The sequence below is a fragment of the Vombatus ursinus genome, unplaced genomic scaffold, assembly GCF_900497805.2.
Source record: "Vombatus ursinus unplaced genomic scaffold, bare-nosed wombat genome assembly UNPS02014847.1, whole genome shotgun sequence".
Lineage (NCBI taxonomy): Eukaryota > Metazoa > Chordata > Mammalia > Diprotodontia > Vombatidae > Vombatus > Vombatus ursinus.
The window spans coordinates 6711487-6732701 of record NW_020954625.1 but is presented as its reverse complement, the minus strand read 5'-3'; the positions used below and the strand labels follow the sequence as shown (position 1 = coordinate 6732701).

General features: G+C 39.2%; 1 protein-coding gene across 2 annotated transcripts in view; it reads right to left on the bottom strand.

Moving 5' to 3' along the window:
• Positions 1-21215, bottom strand: part of DNAJC12 (DnaJ heat shock protein family (Hsp40) member C12) — a 62674-nt gene that overhangs the window by 27843 nt on the left and 13616 nt on the right. For both annotated transcript variants that reach the window (XM_027840552.1, XM_027840553.1), the window contains exons 3-4: positions 19031-19109; positions 7679-7818 (exon numbers count right to left, since the gene is read on the bottom strand). In XM_027840552.1, coding sequence (XP_027696353.1) covers positions 7679-7818; positions 19031-19109 — 219 coding nt within the window. The remainder of the gene's footprint in view (positions 1-7678; positions 7819-19030; positions 19110-21215) is intronic.

Sequence of the window (21215 nt, the reverse complement as noted above, 5' to 3'; positions counted from 1 at the left end):
AAAGAAAGAAAGAAAGAAAGAAAGAAAGAAAGAAAGAAAGAAAGAAAAAGAAAAGAAGGAAGGAAGGAAGGGAGGGAGGGAAGAAGGAAGAAAAAGTAGTATAGAAATTGAAGTTATTGCTATCATGATTATTACCACTACTAATAAATCATTTACACATGATCTGCCATTTTCCACTTCAATCTTCTTCAGATGCCTCCCCATAATGAGGTAACCCTGGGTTATTGCAAACTATGCCAGCAGAGACTAACCTCTCACAGGTCCTGCCAAACTGAGGGGAGCCTTGAATATGGGTCCAAGGACAGATTTTACGTCTGTTGTCCATGGACAACTAGCTAAACTCAGAGATGCTCGGTTCCTCAGAAAGGGTGGCTACAAAGTCATGAATTTTTCATCCGTGAAAGTGTCATTGTATCATAGATTTAGACCTAGAAAGTCACTTTAGACCTTAGAAATCACTGAGTTGGGGCAGCTAGGTGGTGCAGTAGATAGAGCACCAGCCCTGGAGTTCAGGAGAACCTGAGTTCAAATCCAGCCTCAGACACTTACTAGCTTTGTGACCACGGGCAAGTCACTTAACACCGATCGCCTACAAAGGGGGGAGAGGGGGGAAGAAGACGTCACAAAGGCCAGAGTGAATTGCTTTTGGAGAATATCTTCTGAGTCCCTGAGGGGTTGTACTTGGCATTTGAGAGCTAAAGGGACAGCAAAAGCGATTTCAACAGCACTATCCCCACACACTATGCACACAAATCCTAGAGCTAATGTAACTTGGGCACAACTATCCAAAGCCGCGTGATGTTTAGTTGCCTCTTTTATTTAAACAGAAGAAATAAACTGAAAGTGGTCGGACTTCAAACACATCAGATTGCACAACACGAGAATCACGAGCTAGAGGACAGGAAGTCCATGAAAGTAAGAGAGCAAGAAACAACAAAAATTGGCAGCCCAGGAGACTTTTGAATGGAAAGACTGTTCCATACAAAGACCAGTGTTTCAACAATTCTGGACCATCAATAAAAGCCAGCTAGCCATAGAACTCCAGCTAAGCCATCCATCTAACTTTGCCAACAAGACAAAGCATTCAGCCAGCAAGATACAAGACTAATTATCAGAAGACTAGGGAGGCTCATGGAGGAGCAAAAACTTGGGTTTTGGTTTGTTGGGTTGGTTTATTTTGGGTTGGGTTGTTTTGTTTGGTTGGGTTTTTTTTGGGGGGGGGAGTAGAGGATATTTTGAGATTACAAATGGAGAAAGGGGATGAACACCTAATATAAAAGATCCATAAATTGGTAGTGAGTTTCTGAAGGAGAATTGATCCCTGCCCCCGCACGAAAAAAATCCACAGCTAGATCAACATTTTCTGTAAAGGAAGTAAGTGAAGAAACCAGCAAAAATTGAAATCAAAGAAAGTAACATTGTTTATTTTACCCAGAGGTTTGAACTTGATTTTATTACAGAGAGTTATTAAAGAACTAAGGTATATTATCACACGTAAGAGGCTGGCACGTGGTCAGACAGAGCAGGCAGAGCCATATTTATCTGTGCTTCGAATCCCCACTCCACCCCCCAGACACACACACCCCACCACCACCGCCAAATGTGGTCAAACAAGTCTGGATGGAGAGAGACAGCGGGTGTTCATTTCTAAGTGTGTGAGCTGAGTTACAGTGATAAGACAGATTTACTCTTCGTTATTTGTACACATATCAAGCATCCCTTTGGGGAACCCAACACAAATGATGTTAACTTCCTTAAAGAAACAACTGTCTCTGTATTGACAGTTAACTTGAAGAAAAAAATTTAAAGGAATAATCACTAGAGAGAGAGGAAAAAACTTTGCATTCCCTTTTTTATGTTTTTTATTGTACTCAGTCAGTCAATAAGTATTTATTAAGTGCCTACTATGTGTACTAAGTAGTGTGCAGACTTGACAATGCAGGCACTGTGTTAAGCCCTATGGTTACAAAGAGACAAAGGACAGTCCCTGCCCACAAGGAGCTTACAATCTAATGAAGGCAACACCAAACAAACAAGATAAGTAGGAAATAACTAACAGAGGAAAGGCCCTAGAATGAAGAGAGATTGAGCAAGACTTCCTGTAGAAGGCACCACTTCGTTATTGTTTGTCCTTCCTTCTAGAAGAGGACCATGACGTCAGAAAGCCGATGCCATGACTCGCAAATGAATCAGATTTAAAGGATGGAGGTAGTTGGGATCTGAAGGAAATCAGGAGGCAGAGATGAACGGGGAAGCCTTCCAGGAATGGGGGACAGGGAGTGAAAACACCTGGAGGTAGGAGAGGGTGGTCTTGTTTGAGGAACAGCCAGGAGGCCATTTCACTGGATCAAAGGGTACATAAGCAGAGAGTAAAATGTAAGAAGACTGGGAAGGGGTGGGGGGAGCTAGGTTATGAAGGGCTTTGAACAGCAGACAGAGGATTTCATATTTGATCCTGGAGGTGATAAGGAACCACTGGAGTTTACTGAGTGGGACAATGACAAGGTTTGACTTGCATAGGAAGTCACCGTGGTTTACTGAACATGGGAGGTGACACGCCCCACCCTCCTTGAAAGATTTTTGCCTGTTTTCCTTCTTTTGTCCTTTGTGCCATGGCTCATGAATATAGGTTTTTGTTTTTAATGGGAAATGATAATAAAACCTTAAGGGTCATAGATTTAGAGCTGGAAGGGAACTTAAAAAGCAGCAGGTACAACGCCCTCATTTTTCAGATTAAGGAGCTAAATAATGCCCAGAAAAGGAGCATGATTCCCCCAAGGTCATACAGCTAGAAATAGATAGAAATGAGATTCACACCCCAGTCTTTCTGACTCCAAGTCCAGGGCTCTATCCATGAATATATGATCCTGTACCAATGCAGTATCAGAATGCCTTGCTTTAGAAAATATATAAATAAATGAGTTTCGAAAGACTTGCATGTAAGATTAATTTGACAATAGCAAATGCTATTTTTCTATTGACTTTAATTATGAAATTTGAAATATGTTCCTATGAAAATAAGCCTGGCCCCAGCATTGGAATAAAAACATTTTGAAGTATAATAGACCTTCAAGAATAAATTATTTAAATTTAAGAGATATATTTAAGAAAAAGTATAAATAATTGATATATGAAAAATTAAAAGCAAACTAAGTGCTATTATTCTTCTGTTTGGCAAAATATATTAGTGGTATAAAGGGAAAACAACACTTAAAACTCACACTAAAAGTCCCTTGTCTTGTACCCAATCACCTTCCCTCCAGTGATCTTGAGGCATCGGTATTGGAAAAAGTCCAGGGCTAAGCAGGCCTTCAACTTGAGAGGACTTTATTTCTGCAGACTCTACTCTGGAAAAATTCCACTCCACCCCCCTCAGCAATCACTGACCGCCACATACAACCCTCAGAACCATTTTTCAGTTGATCAACAACTATATATCTGCACTCTGGACTTTGTATGATACCAGCCTTGTGGACTTGGCCCAAGGTCATAATTCCTATCAAAGGATAAGCCTTACAGTAAAAATAAGTGAAGAGCAGATCCAGAGTCAGTACTGTGTCCAGAATGTATTGTTTGTGTCCTAGAAATGCTCATGTAGGCCTGCATATAGACAGTTTGGAGGAATCTTGAGCTACCACCCCATTAATAATTAAGCAGGACCAATTCCTGTGTGTAAACTTAGAGTGACATGTCGAAGGTTAAGAATCTTGACACATCTTTGATCAGTCTCCCACAATAGACTTCAGGGTACTGTTATATATCCATACTAGCCTTCTGATCTAACCACGAGGCACGTTGGGACAACTCAGATAAGGTTCTTATCTGAACCACAAATTTCTACTCAAATCCCAGTGGTTCTCTCTTACTCGTAGGATGGAATCAGAACTCTTCTGTCTGGTGCAACCTGTCCTACCTCACCAGTCTTCCTGCTCATCACTCCTCTAAGCTGTCTCACTGGCCTAATTGCCATTCTGAACACATGATGATATTCCACGGAGAGAGAGGGTGTGGGGCTACAGCCTGGGGAGCTCAGGAGAGCCAACTGGTAAATTGTCAGTGTGAAAGCAGAACCAAGAGAACATTGTATACAGTAATAGCAATACTGTTTTAAGAATGACTTTGAGCAAATAAGTCATTTTAACTATTATAAATACCCAAAGTAACTATAAAGGACATATGAAGAAAGATGCTATCTGCATCCAGGGAAAGAACTGATAAATAGAAGTATATAAGAACAATTTTACATATATATGTATATGTATGTATGTATGTACCTATCTGTGTCTAATGGTAGCCATCTCTAGGGTGGGGGAGGGGAGAGGGAAGAAAATAAGGGAAAAAATAGGTTTGTAGTTTCATGTGCAATCATATTTTTATTATAATATGTTATAGAAATATAAATAAATGTGAAAAATTTTCAGTGTGAGCATTTACACCTTGGAAATAAGCAAATACTCTAAATTGGGGCTCGATTTATTAAACTTAAGAAAGTGATAATAATGCCCATTAAACTTAAAAGTGTGGCATGTATACATTTTTGTTTTGAAAGCCTAATTGTTAAATATTTACCAACAGGCCCCTGAGTATCTCCCATCTCCTCCATTATACTGTAAGTCCCTTGAGAAAAGGGACTGTATTTTACCTTCTTTATATCCACGCATAGTCCAAGGCACATAGTAGGCACTTAATAAGTGCTTGTTAGCTGTTGACTCAGAGCACCATCTTCTATCCCTGGAATGTTCTCGCTCTACACCTACACCTCGTGGAATCTCTGATTTCCATCAGGAATCAGTGTAAGGAACACCTACAGGAGACATTTTCTGGTCCACCCAGGGCAGTGCCTTCCCAAGCCAGGTTACCTTTATATGTGTCTTATATGTACCTCTATAAATGTATGTTGTCTCTGCTATTAGAATGTAACAACGTTGTCTATTATTCTGCAAGAAATGATGAAGGGGGTAGGGAGGTTCAGAGAAACCTTGTATGAATAGATGCAACTGTATGAACAGATATACAATGAAATGAGCAGAACAAGGAGAATAATTTATACAATAATAACATTGTAAAAGCAAACAACTTTCAGAGACTTAAGAACACCAAAGCCATCACCGGCCATGATTACAGAGAACCAGTGATGAATGCTACCCACCACCTAAGAGAGAGGTGATTAACTAAATATGCAGAATTAGACACACATTTTTGTTTCACTTGACTTTGTACATTTGTTACAAGGGTTTTGTGTTTGTTTCCAGTGAAGGTGGGAGAATGGGAGGGAAGGGAAAATTTTTTTTTAACTTTTTAAGAATATAACCTCCTCGAATATTGTACACAGTAACAGCAACATTGTGCAATGACCAGCTTCGATAGTCTTACCTCTTCTCAGTAATGCAATGATCTAAGATCCAAAAGACTCATGATGGAAAATGTTGTCCACATTTAGAGAAAGAACTATGGAGTCTGAATGCAGACGGAAACATACTATTTTCTCTTTTTTCTCTCGTGGTTTTTCCCTTTTATTCTGATTCTTCTTTTACAACATGACTAATGTGGAAATATGTTAATATAATTAATTATATCAATTAATATAATTAATAACATGTATAGCCTATATCAGATTGCTTGCCATCTTGGGGAAGGGGTAGGGAAGGGGGAAAGGAGGAGGGGAGGGAGGAAAAATTTGGAACTCAAAATCTTATAAAAGTGAATTTTGAAAACTATCTTCATGTGTAATTTGAAAAAATAAAATTTTATTAAATGGAAGAAAAAAAGAATATAACCTCCTCAAGGGCAGGAACTGTTTCTCTTTTATCTTTGCTTCCTTAGCGTTTGTCACAGAGCCTGGAACATAGTGAGCACTTAATAAATGCTTATTGATTGATTGAAACCCAACTGAGATTAAGCAAGAACCCACTGTCAAAAATGAGTGGCTAACAGAGCATAGGCTACAAATAATTAGCAAGCAGCTATGAGTATTAAAGTCAAAAATTAAAATTGATTAGGAAAGCTTTCAGCTATTTGGCATGCTTCATCTGAAAAAGTCTTGCAAAATCAATATAGATTCTTGACCAAAGCTCCTTGGTCAGTTCCCAAAGGAAAATAGATGCCTTTGGCAGATTATGCAAAGTATTCAGAAACAGACAACACTCTTTCAGTCTTTTCTAAATCAGAATCAGTTCCAGGCCACCATACATAGCTCCTAGCCAATGTCTTCATACCAATTGCTCTTGAATGTGCCGCCTGTAGTGTGAACAAGGCAACATGATGACTATTTTGTTAAAAATTTTTATTATTTTTTTGAATATTTTTTTCTCCAATAAATTTTTATTGATATCTTTTGTTTTTGTATCATCTAAATTTCTTCCATTGTCCTTTTGCTTACCTTTTCTTCTTTTTTTTTAATTAATTAATTAATTTTTAAGTTTCAACATTCACTTCCACAAGATTTTGAGTTCCAAATTTTCTCCCCTCATCCCTCCCCTTACCCCAAGATGGCATGCATTCTGAATACCCCTAATCTGCCCTCCCCTCTATCTGCCCCCCCTTCTCTTATCCCCTTCCCCTTCAATTTTCCTGTAGGGCAGGATAGATTTCTATACCCCATTTCTTGTATATCTTATTTCCCAGATGCATGTGAAAACAATTTTTTTTAACTTTTGTTTTTCAAATTTTGGGTTTCAAATTTTCTCCCTTTCTCCCTCCCCACCCACCCTCATTGAAAAGGCAAGCAACTCAATACAGGTTATACATGTGTAGTCATGCAAAACACTTCCATAGTAGTCATGTTGTGAAAAACTAAGTATATTTCCCTTCATCCTATCCTGCCCCCCATTTATTCTATTCTCTCTTTTGACCCTGTCCCTCCTTAGAAGTGTTTGAAATATGATGACTATTGATGGCATAATAATGAAGTTTCTCCCCCCCACCCCAAAAAGGCATTTCCTAAGGGTAGAACGTATTGACAGCCTGTTAACAGCTTGAGTTACTAAGGCAAGTCCTGTACTTGCCAATTTTTTATGCTCAATTCAAGTGATAGGGCAGTTCTACCATGTGCTCTGTGTGACCTTGGGTAAGTCTCAAAGATCCAGTTTCCTCAGGTGGAAAAGTAGGAGGTTGAATTAGATGACCCTTGAGTTCCTTTCTAGTTCGAGATCTAGGATCCTGTGACGTTGTTCACTGATTGGTAGAGTCGATGAGAGTGGAGAGATACATTTACTGAACCAAACAAAGCAACCTCAAAAATCTCAAGTGAATCTACAGCAGTTGCCAAGTCACCCAGGTAGTAAATGGCAGGGCCGAGATTTGAACCGTGCACCCCGAGTCCAAATCCACTGTACAATGATCCAGTAGATAATGCATAGTGATGCATTTTACAGTGAGATTCACTTCTTCCATACTAGATGATTAGCCTTTAAAGAAAGACAAAGATCTATTCTATATGCAGGTTTTTTTTGTTTTGTTTGTTTGTTTTTGTTTTTTGATGAGACATTCGGGGTTGAGAGACTTACCTAGGGTCACACAGCTAGTAAGTGTCAAGTGTTTGAGGCCGGATTTGAGCTCAGGTCCTCCTGATTCCAAGGCCGGAGCTTTATCCATGGCGTCACTTAGCTGCCCCCAAAGATCTACTCTACAGTGGTGCTTAGCCTCACATGCAATACAACCATCAAAGAAAGAAGCCTACCATTTTGACTGAGTTACTCAGAGCTTCCCACTGGTGGAAAGTGATGGGAACCTTGCTTCTCCGCCAGTAGTCATAGCGATCCCGACTCTCCTCATTGGTCAGGATATCCTTGGCCTTCTGGAGCTTCTGGAAATTCTCCACTAGGGGGAAAAAAGGCAAATGAAAAATACTTTTCTCTTGGGAAGTTATTTAAATCCCTAAAATGTGTTTCTATGCTTTTGACCCACTGCATATGACAGAAAGAGCCTGCTCCCATGTAGACAGCCCACTAGCCTCCTCATTTATGGGTATGTGATTCTCTGAATTCTATTCTGTTCTAGGTAAAATTAAGGCCAGCTACCAAATAGGAACAATGGGGAGGGAAGGGCAAGCAAGTATAAATGAATCACGTAAGACTTCAATTCAATTCATCAATGACACTAAACATTAGCTAAAAACCAAAGCAGTACCTGCCTTCAAAGAGGTTGTACTCTACTAGAGGGATATAGCAAATGTAAGGGAGAGTCCAGGGTTGAAGGGAAATGATAGGTGGTTAGTAATAACGCACAAAACCAGTCAAGGGAAGGGACCAGAAGAAGAATTGATTAAGTGCCTTCTGTGTGCTAGGCTATGTGTCTATGTGCTCAGAACTTTACAAATACTATTTCATTTTATCCTTACAACATCCTTGAGAGATAGGTGCTGTTATTATACCCATTTTCCTTTTTTCTTCTCTTTTTTTTTTTACAACAAAAATAGCTTTATAACAAAAATTGGTCAATGTTCCAGGTAGCAGCCTATTTTTCTCTGTTATTGTTATCATCCTAGTCCCCAGCCTTGGTTCAGATCCCATCTCTACCACTTGCTACCTGTGTGTACCCCTATTTTTCAATTGAGAAAACTGAGGCCGACTGAAGTTAAGTTGCCCAGGATCAAACAGCTAGTAAATGTCTGAGGCTGGATTTGAACTCAGGTCTTTCTGATTCCAGGCCCAATTAAGCTGCCTAGGAATTGACATGTCAAGTTTGGGGAATGATCAATCATTTAACAAGCATGTATTAAATAGCCTAGAAAGGGCTAGACTCCCCATGCCCAGGATTAGAAACAGCACATGTGGTTGGGTCCAGACTTAGGAGCCCCTTTGGAGAAGTAGGGGGAATGCTTCAGCTGTGTTATTTCACATACATATACGTGTGTCTCATCCCCCTAACTGAAGTGGTAACTCCATGAGGACAGGCACTTCTCTGTATCTTCTCTAAGCTGGCATCTTCTCCAGGACACTAGAGCAAAGCACTTAGAGCATCAGTTCTTAATCTTGTTTGTGTCTTAGATCCCTTTGGCAGTCTGGAAAGCCTGTGGACCCCTTCTTAAAATAATATTTGTTGCCTATATTCATAATTGAAGGAAATGCTAAATTTCAGTTATAGGTTAGTGAAAATAAAGTTATAATTTTTTTCTCAAATTCATGGGCTTCCTGAAATAAATCCCCCAGGCCCCTTTGAGAGGGGTGGGGACTTAATTAGCATTTGTTGAGTTGAGTGTATGTTCATCAAGCTGATATTTCCCTCCTACCACAGGCACAAAAATTGTAGAGGTTTTCTAGTATTATGAGTTAGGGATTGTGAGCTATGAGTCACTCTCACATGGTGCAAGATGGAGACATTATCATTTGGGTTTTCCAGCAGGAGAGTTTGAGCCTCTATTAATGTTGATCAACAAGCAACATTGACAAAGATCAAAGGACGGATTTTCTTTGCTGGAAAGCTGCCTTCCCCTTTCTCTCCCTTCCTTCTCCTCCCTCCCCACTGTAGAAGATAAAAGCCAATTTCATTTGAGGTATGTTTTTCAATATATGAAGTCATCAAATGAATCACATAAGATAAACATTCTCATCTGCAGAAAATGGGTTTCTGTTAATCAACCACTGGAACAAATCATGTGGAAGAGTCTTAAAAAGGACGATAAAACCAAAGGCTTCCAGCTCTGCTGTGCTGTGGGGCTAGATGAGCTTCTTGGTGTGTTCTACCTATTTCACCATGCAAGTCTCTGTCACTGCCTCATTTCTCATGTGTAAAAATCACTGAAAAAGCTCAATTTCATTGATTAGTAAGGCAGGGCAATGTACCTGTTGTAGCTGGCTTAAGGGTTTGTGTTGTTTTTCAGGCAATCAAGGTCAATTGACTTGCCCAGGGTCACCCAGCTAGTAAGTGTCTGAGGCCAGATTTGAACTTAGGTCCTCCTGATTCCTGGGCCGGTTGTCTATCCACTGAACCACCTAGCTGGCTCTAACTTGAGGTTTCAAGGGAAAGATTCTAGTCATATTCAGCAAACTTACTTTGCCACAATGTATGGATACAAAACAGAGCATACATGTGCATAACAAAGTGTAGCCACCTGTGGGGCCCCTAGCTGCTCCAGGCTCTGGTGGACACTGTGGCACACATAGAGACCAGGAGCAGATCAGCTCTACTCAAGACTGCACAAACTTCTGAGAAGTCCACTGAGGTGCATCAAAGACCCACATTTAGGGCTGAAAGACATCAGAGGTTATCTCATCCAAATGCCCAAGGTGACAGATGAGCAAACTGAGGCTCAGGGAGATAAGGTCACTTGTCCAAGACCGTACAGGACCATACAGGAACAGAAGTAAGGCTTAAACTTAGATCCCCTCTTTCCATTATACCAAGCTGCCTCTCCTTTGGTTATAGACTATTTTCAAGGTTGGATTAAGAATAATTGCTTTGAGGCAGCTGGGTGGTGCAGTGGATAGAGCACCGGCCCTGAAGTCAGGAGGACCTGAGTTCAAATCCGGCCTCAGACCAAACACTTGACACTTACGAGCTGTGTGACCCTGGGCAAGTCACTTAACCCCAATTGCCTAAAACAAAAAAACAAACAAACAAACAAAAAAAAGAATAATTGCTTTACTTTAATCCATAAAGTTGCCAAGAAGACCCCAAATAGGGTCATGAAGAGTAGGACGTGACTAATATGACTGAACAACAAAATCCATAAAGACATCATGTAGGTTAATGCACGTAGAAAATTGTTATTCTAAGGAAGGTGTTATGATTTGAAAAACAAATTTATGAAGATACTGGCACTGAATCAACGTTGGAGGGGCTACACAAAAACAGGTATATTGTTAGTAAAGCTGTGAATTGGCATAACCATTCTAGATGCAAATTTGGGATTACCTAAAGAAAATGACTAAACTATTTGTACTTGTTGACCCAACAATACCACTACTGGGCGCAAACGCCAAAGAAGTCGAAGAGGAAAAACAAATACCTAATCGATACCAAAAAATTGATTACTGCATTCTTTGTGGTAGCAAAGACCTAGAAATAAAGTGATTGTTCATCAGTTGGGTAATGGGTAAATAAAACTATGGGATGTATCTTCCACCAGAGAAGTGATGAATTCAGGATGTAGAATGAGATATGTTTTTGGATAGAGCCAATGTGGAAATTTATTTTGCTTGACTGCATATTTGCTACCAGAGTTTTGTTTTTCTTATTTTTTTCCCTCAATGATGAAAGGGAGTATGAGGAAGAGAAAATAAAATTAATTTAAAAATTAAATTTTTTTAAGACCTATGGGATATGAATATAAATTCTTTGTTTGTTTGTTTGTTGGGTTGGACAAGAGGAAGACAGCAGGCTGGATTGTCTTCAGGAATTTACAAAACTCCTTTAATGACTCCAGGCTTCTCATGGAATCCATTTCTGCATTGTTGAGGTAGCCACTCCACCCTCCAAACTAGACCATACTCAGAAGGAATTAGATTACTACACTCAGTTCTTAACTCCTTAGGAACATATTCCACCCTGACTCCTTCCCTGGAGTAGCCTACCCCCATTATCTTTCCACCTCCCAGGGGCAGCTAGGTGGTGCAGTGGATAGAGCACCGGCCCTGAAGTCAGGAGGACCTGAGTTCATATCCGGTCTCAGACCAAACACTTGACACTTACTTAGCTGTGTGACCCTGAACAAGTCACTTAACCCCAATTGCCTTAAAAAAAAGAATCTTTCCACCTCCCATTCTGAGAACTGCAACTGCAATCAAACCAATGCTACCATTGCTTCTTGAAATGACATGTTAATGCACTTTGCTATGGCTCCATTTGCTATCTCTTTGACTTCCCCGGCCATCATTTATTCAGTCAATCAATAAACATGTATCAAGTACCTACTAGATACCAGGCACAGTGCTAAGCACTAGGGATACAAAAAGGGGGAAAAGATAGTCCCTGCCCTCAAAGAGCTTACAATCTAATTCCTCTATGTGTTGTCTTCCTCTATTAGAATGTAAGTTTCTTGAGGGCAGGGCCTGTCTGATTTATTTGTAGTTGTATTCCCAGCACTTGCTGTGTGTGAAGCACTACACTAAATGCTTAATAAATGGTTTTTCATTAATTCATTCATGGAAACAAAGGCCTGTCATTTTAATAGCACCATTCTGCCACTGTTGCTGTATGGCAACAAGCCATAGAATACAACAGACAATGGGAAAGCATAAGGTAAGTAACCTTAAGATGCAAAATAGAAGCAATAAGGAAATTCACAAAAGATCAGGAATGGTGGATGTCATCAATGAAATGTATGTTGGGAAAAGAAAGGTTGCTCAAGAGGCAAGGGCAAGGGTTGGAGAATGTTTCTCTGGAACCTTCAAAATGTCAGAGAGAAGATTAGGCTTCTAGCACATTGGGTGGATCCCGTATGGCGAAGTTAGGGAAGACCCTATAGAAGGATCACATAGAATAGGAAGGGTTGCAATCTGCATTACTGGAGGAAACTTCCAAATCGATGAAATCATGGATCTATTTGAGTATAGATATAATGAAATAATATTGTACGATAAGAAATGACAGAAATACAGGAATCAGAGAAACATGGGAAAATACAGAGTAAAATCAGCAAACTCCAAAGTCAATATATGAAATTACTACAACAATGCAATTACCAAGATCACTAAAAGGGAATCCAAACCCATGGATGCCATGGGTAGGTACATGTACACCAAGAAGGTCATTGATAAAAAAGAAAGCCCAAATATATACCAAAGTATTTATAGCAGCATTTGTGTGTGTGTGTGGTAGCAAAGAACTGAAAACAAATCAATGTTCACTGACTGGAAAATGGCAGAACAAATTGAGGTACATTGATGTAATGTGACTGTGCTGTAAGAAGCATAAAATAAGATGACCACAGAAGAGCAAGTAAGGACTTACATGAACTGATTCAGAGTGATGTAAGCGGAGCTAAGAAAACAATATACACAAAGAATACACCAATGTAAATGGTGCACACAAAACAGTGGAAGGTAAATGCAACAAAATTACGAAGAATAGGGTTGGCCCCAAAGAAAAAGTATTTGCAGAGGTGGGAGATCTATGGGTATGGGGCATTCCATATATTTTCAGACTTTTTCAATACGTTGATCAGTTTGATTTTTTTCTCTTTTTACTTTCTTTAAAAATATCATTTTTTTTATGAGGTGGCTCTCTGAGAGGTTGGAGAGGAAGAGATACCGAGACAAACTAAATCCACTGAGGAAATATAGCTTCAGGACTATACAAGGAGCCTGGCAGAAAGCTCCACTGCACCTAAGGGAACCTCATGAGCGCCCTCATAACAGGAGAAAAGGACCTGAAGTAGCTTTTGAATAGCATCATTTGCCAGATATGCTTGAAATTTGAGCTCACTTTCCCCCAGAATCTGCATGTCCTCGTGGGAGAGAATGTCTCTAGTTTAAGGGGATGTTTTTGTATCAACTATTTTATTGTACTACCTTAATAAAAGCCAGTTTCTCGAAGCTAATTAGCTCTGCCTAGCTAATCGATACTAACTGAAATGTGGGTAAGCACATTGTTGGGTGCCTGTGAGCCACAGCATTAGAAAAATACCCCTACTCCTTCAAGGTCCTGTAGAATCCCAAGTGGGGAAAAGCCCACCAGCTTATGGAGATCTTCCTACCTGTCCACACTAGGGAGGTTTGGTAGAGTGAGCCCAGAGCCTAGGCTGCACCAGGGTTGCAATAATGGCATTTCCTCATCTATTTCACTGCAGTTGAACACTTAAGGAGGCTTCTCCTCCTACACCAATGAAATCATAGGTCCAAGCAATACAGACATAGACCCAGGTAAAGTTAGAAAATGAAGGGCAAAAGTTAGAAAATGAAGAACTGATAAAATAGATATAACCCTGAAATTTACTTATCTGTGGACATGTCATATGACCCTGGTAGAATGTAAGCTCCTCAAGGGCAGGCCTTGTCTCATTTTTGTATTTGTATCCTATGTGCCTATCACTGTGCTGAGCCCATAGTAGGCACTTGATAAACATGATTGATTAAAACTGTCCCATCTCTCTAAACCTTCTTTTCTTCATCAGCAAAATAGCAATCATTACAGTGATACCTCCTACTTCACAAGGGTGTTGTAGGGAAAACATTTTGTCAACTTTGAATCTTCACAGAAATTTATGAGGGCCATTAATCTTGACGTGTGAGCAATGAATTTTGTTTTTTAAAAATCACTTGTTTCTACGTTGGCCCGTGACTAGTGTATACGAGGTGTGGAAAGGAACTCTACTGTTTCCCAAACTAATGGCTTCAACAGCAAGTGTGTATGTAGCAACAGCAGCAAAATCAACTCCAAATTCAAATTCACACATTCTGGGGCCTGATCAATGCCAGATCTGAATGTCATTCAGCACTGTTATGTTCAAGATTTCAGAGATACTAAAATACCCATCTAGGGCAAATGAACTGCCCTTATTTTTGTTTTGTTTTTTTGAGAGATGGGTGATGATGGATGCAGAACTGCTGCATTTGCTGTCAGATTTGATTTCTCTGTTGGTTGGTTTTACTCAACCGTTTTTCATAGAATTGTAAAATTTGAGAATTATCCGGGATCTTAGCAGTGAAGTCCATACACTGAGGAAATCCTGGCAGACAATGGGTAGGAGTGGGAGGAAAAGAGTGGAAGATATATCCAGAAATGACTAATATAAAAACCATATGTGTGTGTGTGTGTGTGTATACACACACACACACACACATATATATATATATGTATATATATATATTTGCACACAGGATAGAAAGCTAGTTAAAATAAAATACCTATCTGGGTGAATTTTTAAAAAATCATTTAAAAAATATAATGCTTTCCTAACCTAAGAAAAGCATGAAACCTCTTTAATTAGCAGAATTTAATATCTTTCCAGTTTGGTAAATTGGTATACTAGAGGGCTTGGAATATAAGAATATTCTGAAATACCAAACTATAGATACTAGAAATAGTAGGATAAAAAAATTTATTTCATATAAAATTATAATATCTACTTATAATGATTTGTATTGAAAGTAAATTTATACTGATAGGAGTAATTATAGTAAAAAAAATTTTTTTACTCTAAAAAAATTTGCATCAGATGATGCAATTGATATGCCTGACCTTTCCTGTGTTAAATAAAATGGCTGCCCTAGGTGACGTAATGATGAAAGCTCTTCATTTGGAGTCAGAGGACCCGCATTCAAATCTCACTTTTGTTATCCTGTCCATGACTTTGGTCAAATTGCTTGTCCTCATCTAGAAAATGCAGGTCTCGGGTTGGATGATCTGAGGTTCCTGTAAGGAACAAGGTCACAGCATCCCAGGAGGTCAGAGTGGGTTCTGTGATAAGTTCTAAGGACAGAATCATTTCCATCGACGGACTGAGTCACTTATTTAATTTAATTCCACAAGAGAAGATGTGAACATGGATGTCGTCTCACTTTAAACAATATTTATTCAGCCTCAAGTTTTATTGAACAAGGAATATTACGTAAAGCCTGTCTCCATGGCAACCAGAAGTGACAAGGATCAGGCAAGGATCATGACATGCTCTGACATTTTCTAGAACCACGCAAATGCTATCATAGGTCAAGCTTCATTAAAAAAAAATCTGCCTTGTTTTGTTTTAAAAGTGCTTCTCAAATATTTATACTTGTATTATTATTTCTATTCAAGGGCATTAACCTCATTGTTAGTTGTTCAACTCCTCTGTAAACAGACTACTTCCCAGTAGTATTTGACTCATGTTTTGCTGATGGAGGCACCCAAATACCACAAAGTAAAGGAGCTTATGACCAACCATCCCCACCATCTACCTTCCATCCACCCACTGTTGCTTCTTCTGAATCTCCTGAGACCATATCCTGGGTATAATATACTCAGGTTTGAAACGATATATGCGGTCCTGACTAGTGAGTCAGACAGTGAAAAAACACATGGCCCAATATATCCTGCTGACCCAAGACCCAAGACCATACTTCATTCATATCATATCTGACCAGCCATCCCTCTGATGGCCTTGCCATCCACCCTGCTGCATCACCATCAACCCCACCCCTCCATTTTCCATCTCTTACTTTGTAATCAATAATCAAACCAATATTAACATTGCTTTGGGAAAGAAAGCATCTGTTGAATTCTCTAGAAACACAGCACATTACAGTGGAAAGAACTCAGGCTCTGGAATTGGAGGAGCTAGGTTCAAATCTCACCTCTGATACTAGGTATGTGATGTTGGGTAAGTCACTTTGCCAAACCAGGCAGGAGCTACCTCACTTGTAAAGTGAAAGTGGGACTAGATGGACTAGATAAACTCGAAGGCCCCTTCCAACTTGGAATCTAGTTTCCCATAATCCCTGTGGCTCCACTGCCCATCTCTGTGACTCCCCAAATCAAAGCCCCCTTCCCTGGCCATCCCTCCCTTCTATATGTTGGGTCCTCCTACTTTGAAGGAAGAGGCCTGCTTTTAGATGTGTATCTCCAGAAACTTAGACAGATCTTGGTAAATAAGAACAGGGAAAAGAACTGGGCCTGTGATTTCACTGGTATGGGGAATTCCTGGATAAGGAAATTCCCTCCACCAATGCAGGTTGGTACCTTCTCTGCAATTTACCATCTTAGAGAGTTACCTGGAGCAGGGCCACACAGCTGGTCTATATTAGAGGTGAAACTGGAACCCACATCTGCCTGGCTTTAAGGCCGGTTCACCATACACTAGGCCAAACTGCTTCTGTTATTCTTTTTTTTTTCTTTCTTTCTTTCTTTTTTTTTTTTTGGTAAGGCAATTGGGGTTAAGTGACTTGCCCAAGGTCACACAGCTAGTACGTGTCAAGTGTTTGGTCTGAGGCCAGATTTGAACTCAGGTCCTCCTGACTTCAAGGCTGGTGCTCTATACACTGAGCCACCTAGCTGCCCCTTCTGTTATTTTTTATTCTTTCTATTACTGGTTAGTATTGGTAGACAATAGACTATAGATGGAAGCAGTTGGGTGGCTCAGTGGATAGAGTGCTGGGCCTGGAGTCAGAAAGACCTGAGTTCAAACCTGGCCTCAGACACTTACTAGCTGTATGACCCTGGGCAAGTTACTTAACCCTGTTTGCCTTAATTCATCAGAGGAGGATATAGCAAACCACTCCAGTATCTTTGCCAAGAAAACCCAGCATTGGCATGATATGCACATGGGGTCACAAAGAGTTAGACACAACTGAACAACAAGACAATAGATAGTATTTATAGATAGTGAATGATTATTAATAAATGTTCTCATCCATTTAAGACCCAGGAAAAGGACCCTGACTCCAATAGTCAAAGCACCACTTGAGAGCTGTGTTCTCATCTTTAAAATAAAGAGCTACACCTCTGAAGACACAGAAAAAGATATATATTTTCAGTCTCAATCCCTGGGAGAATTCATTTTGCTTGACTATGCACATTTATCACAAGGATTTGGTTTTTCTTTCTTTCTTTCTTTCTTTCTTTTTTTCCTTTGGTCCAATAGAGGGGGCAAAGGAGGATAGGACAGGGTAGCAAAAAAAAAAAAAAAAGGATCATTGAGGCATATCTCACAAACAAACTAAAAGGAAATCAAACTCAGAGTGGTTATAATAATCAATTTTCTCCTAGAGAACTAATAATAAAACATGTCTTCCTCTTCTTGGCAGTCTACAAGAGAATGTTGCATACCCTCTCAAATGACGTCACTGTGTTAGCTGGTTTTTCATCTTTTGTCAAAATAGAGTTCAACAGAGATAAAAGGAAGGATCCAAAAATGACTGATACAAAAACAAAATACATCAATAAAACATTCCTGAAAATCAAAAGCTCTTGGTAGAATCCAGCAAGGTCTACTTACTTCATAAACTCCAAACATAACCCTCTCTCTCTGCTTCCTCTTCTAATTAGACCTGCTCATCCTCAAATTCCAGAAATTGTGATACATAAAAAAATTATTTCTCTTTCAATTCAGTTTCTTCTGTTTTGCTTAATTACTAGCATTGCAATAGTGACCTTTTCTGTTATTTTTTTTTTTCATTTCAACTGAATATTTAAATCTGTAGGCTAGCCTTGGTACCTCACTACTATTGGTAGCACCATTGCTCTAGAAAAATGAACCATGATCCTGAGGGATGCTAATGACCACTAAATATGCTACACACTCTACAAACAACTTATGATCTGTGGTATTTTTCCATCTATCAATCAATAAGCATTTATTAAGAACATACTGTGTTCCAGTGCCTAGCAATGTGACCCTGAGCAAATCACTTAACCTCTGTCTACCTCCATTTACTCAAATGAAAAATAGGGATAATGATAGCACCTACCTCCCAGGCAAGGTCGTTTTGTGGGAAAAAATAAGATCATATTTAGAAAGCACTTTGCACAGGGCCTGGGACAGAGTAGGAACTTAATAAATGTTTGTTTCCTTTCTTACTTGCTAGCACAGTGATTGGTACTTGGGGATAAGAACTGAACCTGAGATTTCATTGGGATAGAAATTCCCAGATGAATAAACACCTTCTACCAAATCATGTCAACAAATACTTATTAAGTGCCTACTATGTGCCAGCAGAAGGAAAAGAAAGGAAAGGAAAGGAAAGCAAAAGGAAAAGGAAAGGAAAGGAAAAGGAAAGGAAAAGGAAAGGAAAGGAAAGGAGGAAGGAAAGGGAAGGGAAAGAAAAAGGACCCAGCTGTCCACTAATTGTAAGGACTAAGCATGGCCCTGAAAAAGAAACAAGAAAATGTACTTCCCTCTCTACATTAGAGGGGTGGGAGACTATGGGTATAGAGCACTGAATACAGTATAAGATTTAGTTAATGTGTTATTTTTGTGAAATTGCTCTTTCTTTTTCTCTTTTCGAAAAATTCTTAAATCCAAGGTATTACTCTCCTGGTAGGGGAGAGAGAAGGAATATATTTGAAAATGAAGGCAATGTAGAAATGGAAAAGAGGAATATAAATTTTAAAACTAATTTTTGTTAAAAAGAAAACTGTTTATATTTTTAATTTTTTTTAATTAAAAAAAAACTACCTGCTTGAGGGTCCTCAGGATTCTTATCAGGATGACATTCAAGAGCTCTGATCTTAAATTCTGCCAAGATTTGGTCCACCTGAAAGAAAATTGATACTTCAATAAACAAATAAGGTTAATGATGGATATAGCCCTTGTATATCAGCTTTTTCAGCTCTTCACCAAGATAAGTCATACTCTTGGGAGGCAGAATGTGTAAGGGGAAAACTGATGTTCCTGGAGCCAAGAGGGAGCTGGGTTCTCCATATTCTGCCCCTGAAGTCACTTAAGCTTCTGCTCCTTACTTTTGTAATTGATAAAATGGTGAGCAGAGTTGAAGAATCTTCCCCAGAGGCCACAGGGTCCAACTCAAACCTGAGCAAGAATCTCCTCCTATATTATGTTGACATAACCTTCAAGTCCCATAATCCTTCTGCCCCAGGAAAGCCCTCCAAGTACTTGCAGCCAGTTATCATTTTCAGGTTTTGTCTTTTCCAGGCTCAATATCTGCAGTTTATCTGCCTGAGCTCAAGGCCCTTCCCCATGCTGGCTGACCATCTCTGAAAGCTCACCAGCTCACACATGTCCTTCCTAAAAGGTGGTGTCCAGACCTGAACACAATACACAGCGTGTGGTAACTATAATAATAATGCCTGTGGTACCTACCCTAGAGAGTTATTGTGATGATCACACAAGAACATGTATGTTAGATGAAAATTATCGGTCTATCTCATTTGCTCCCAGAAAGAACCTCCCTTTAGTGGACAAAGACCAGAAAGCTATCTATCACTATGTGACTATTCAAATGGCATCCTTTTATATCAGTTTAGCTAAATGGTAAATTTACTTTGTATTTATTTTGTACATATTCAAAGTTACTTTGTATTTACTTATCTCTATCTTTTGCAGCCCACCCCACTCCCAACCAGTAAAATATAAGCTTCTTGAAGTCAGGGATTTTCTTTCTGGTGTTTGTTCAATGGGTTGCTTCCAAAGCCTCATGCCCATCATCGTAGATTGTAGACACAGAAGGAGACATGTACACTTTCTGACTCAACTGAAAAAAACAGAAACTTGTTTTACTCAATTACAAGTACTGGTTACAAGGGAAGAGAGAGATTAGCAGTGATGCAAAAAAAAATCTAGGGAAAAAGAAGACTGTCAATGAAACATTTTTAAAACTACACAGTGGAGAAGAGAATGAGGTTCAGAAGGGGAATCAAAGAAGCAGGACAATGGTGGCCCTGCATTAAATAACGCAAGCTGAATGTAATTGAGTCACGGTTTCGTACACAACCCACTTTTTCGGACTTTCTTTATAAATGAAAAGTTCCAATTTGTTGAGGATTATTTAATTCATGATTTTAAAAAATTTAATGAAAAAAATGAAAAAAGAAAAGTCTTTTGGAAGGTCATGGAAGCCTTCTAACTCAACACAGATGGGTTCACAATTTAAGCAGAAAACAGAAGGTAGGAAGAAATACAGACAAAATTGTGAGGAAGGGTAGACAAAGATACCCCTCTTAAGGCTAAAGGAAAATTTCTTAGATGAATGAGATAAGAAATATGACATATTACTCAAAGAATAATAAGTCCATGGAGAATATTGTGGCTCTTTCTTAACTACCAGGGATTGTTTCACTTTGGGTGCCTAACAGGCTGCTTGTCTCCTAGCAGATGCTTAATAAATAAATGCTCAGTTGTTTGTAATACGGGCTTTGTAAGGTGGAGCTATATATAGTATAAATAAAGGTCACGATTCACATTTTTAAGGTTTGCAGAATGCTTTACAGACCTTATCTCTTTTGATGGTCACCACAAAACAAGCTTGGAGGTAAAAGTGATGGTGGGCCCTATTTTACTGGTCTTGGAGCCTAAGAAAGGTCATGTGGCTTTCTTGGAATGACACAGCAAAGGGTCAGTGTTTGAACCTTAATTTTCTTGGTTCCAAGTCCAAACCTCTATCCACTAGGCTTGTGCTGCCTAAATAAACTTGAAAGAGCACCTAGTCCTTGTTTTCTGTCAACAAAATGGAACATTTTTAATGAAATGGTTTAACACTATGTAAAGAGAATGGGTTATAGATTGTTGTTGGGTTGTGGGGGTTTTTTTCCCCTTTCTTTCTCTTTTTTCTTTTCTTTTCTGTTTTTCTTTCTTTCTTTCTTTCTTTCTTTCTTTCTTTCTTTCTTTCTTTCTTTCTTTCTTT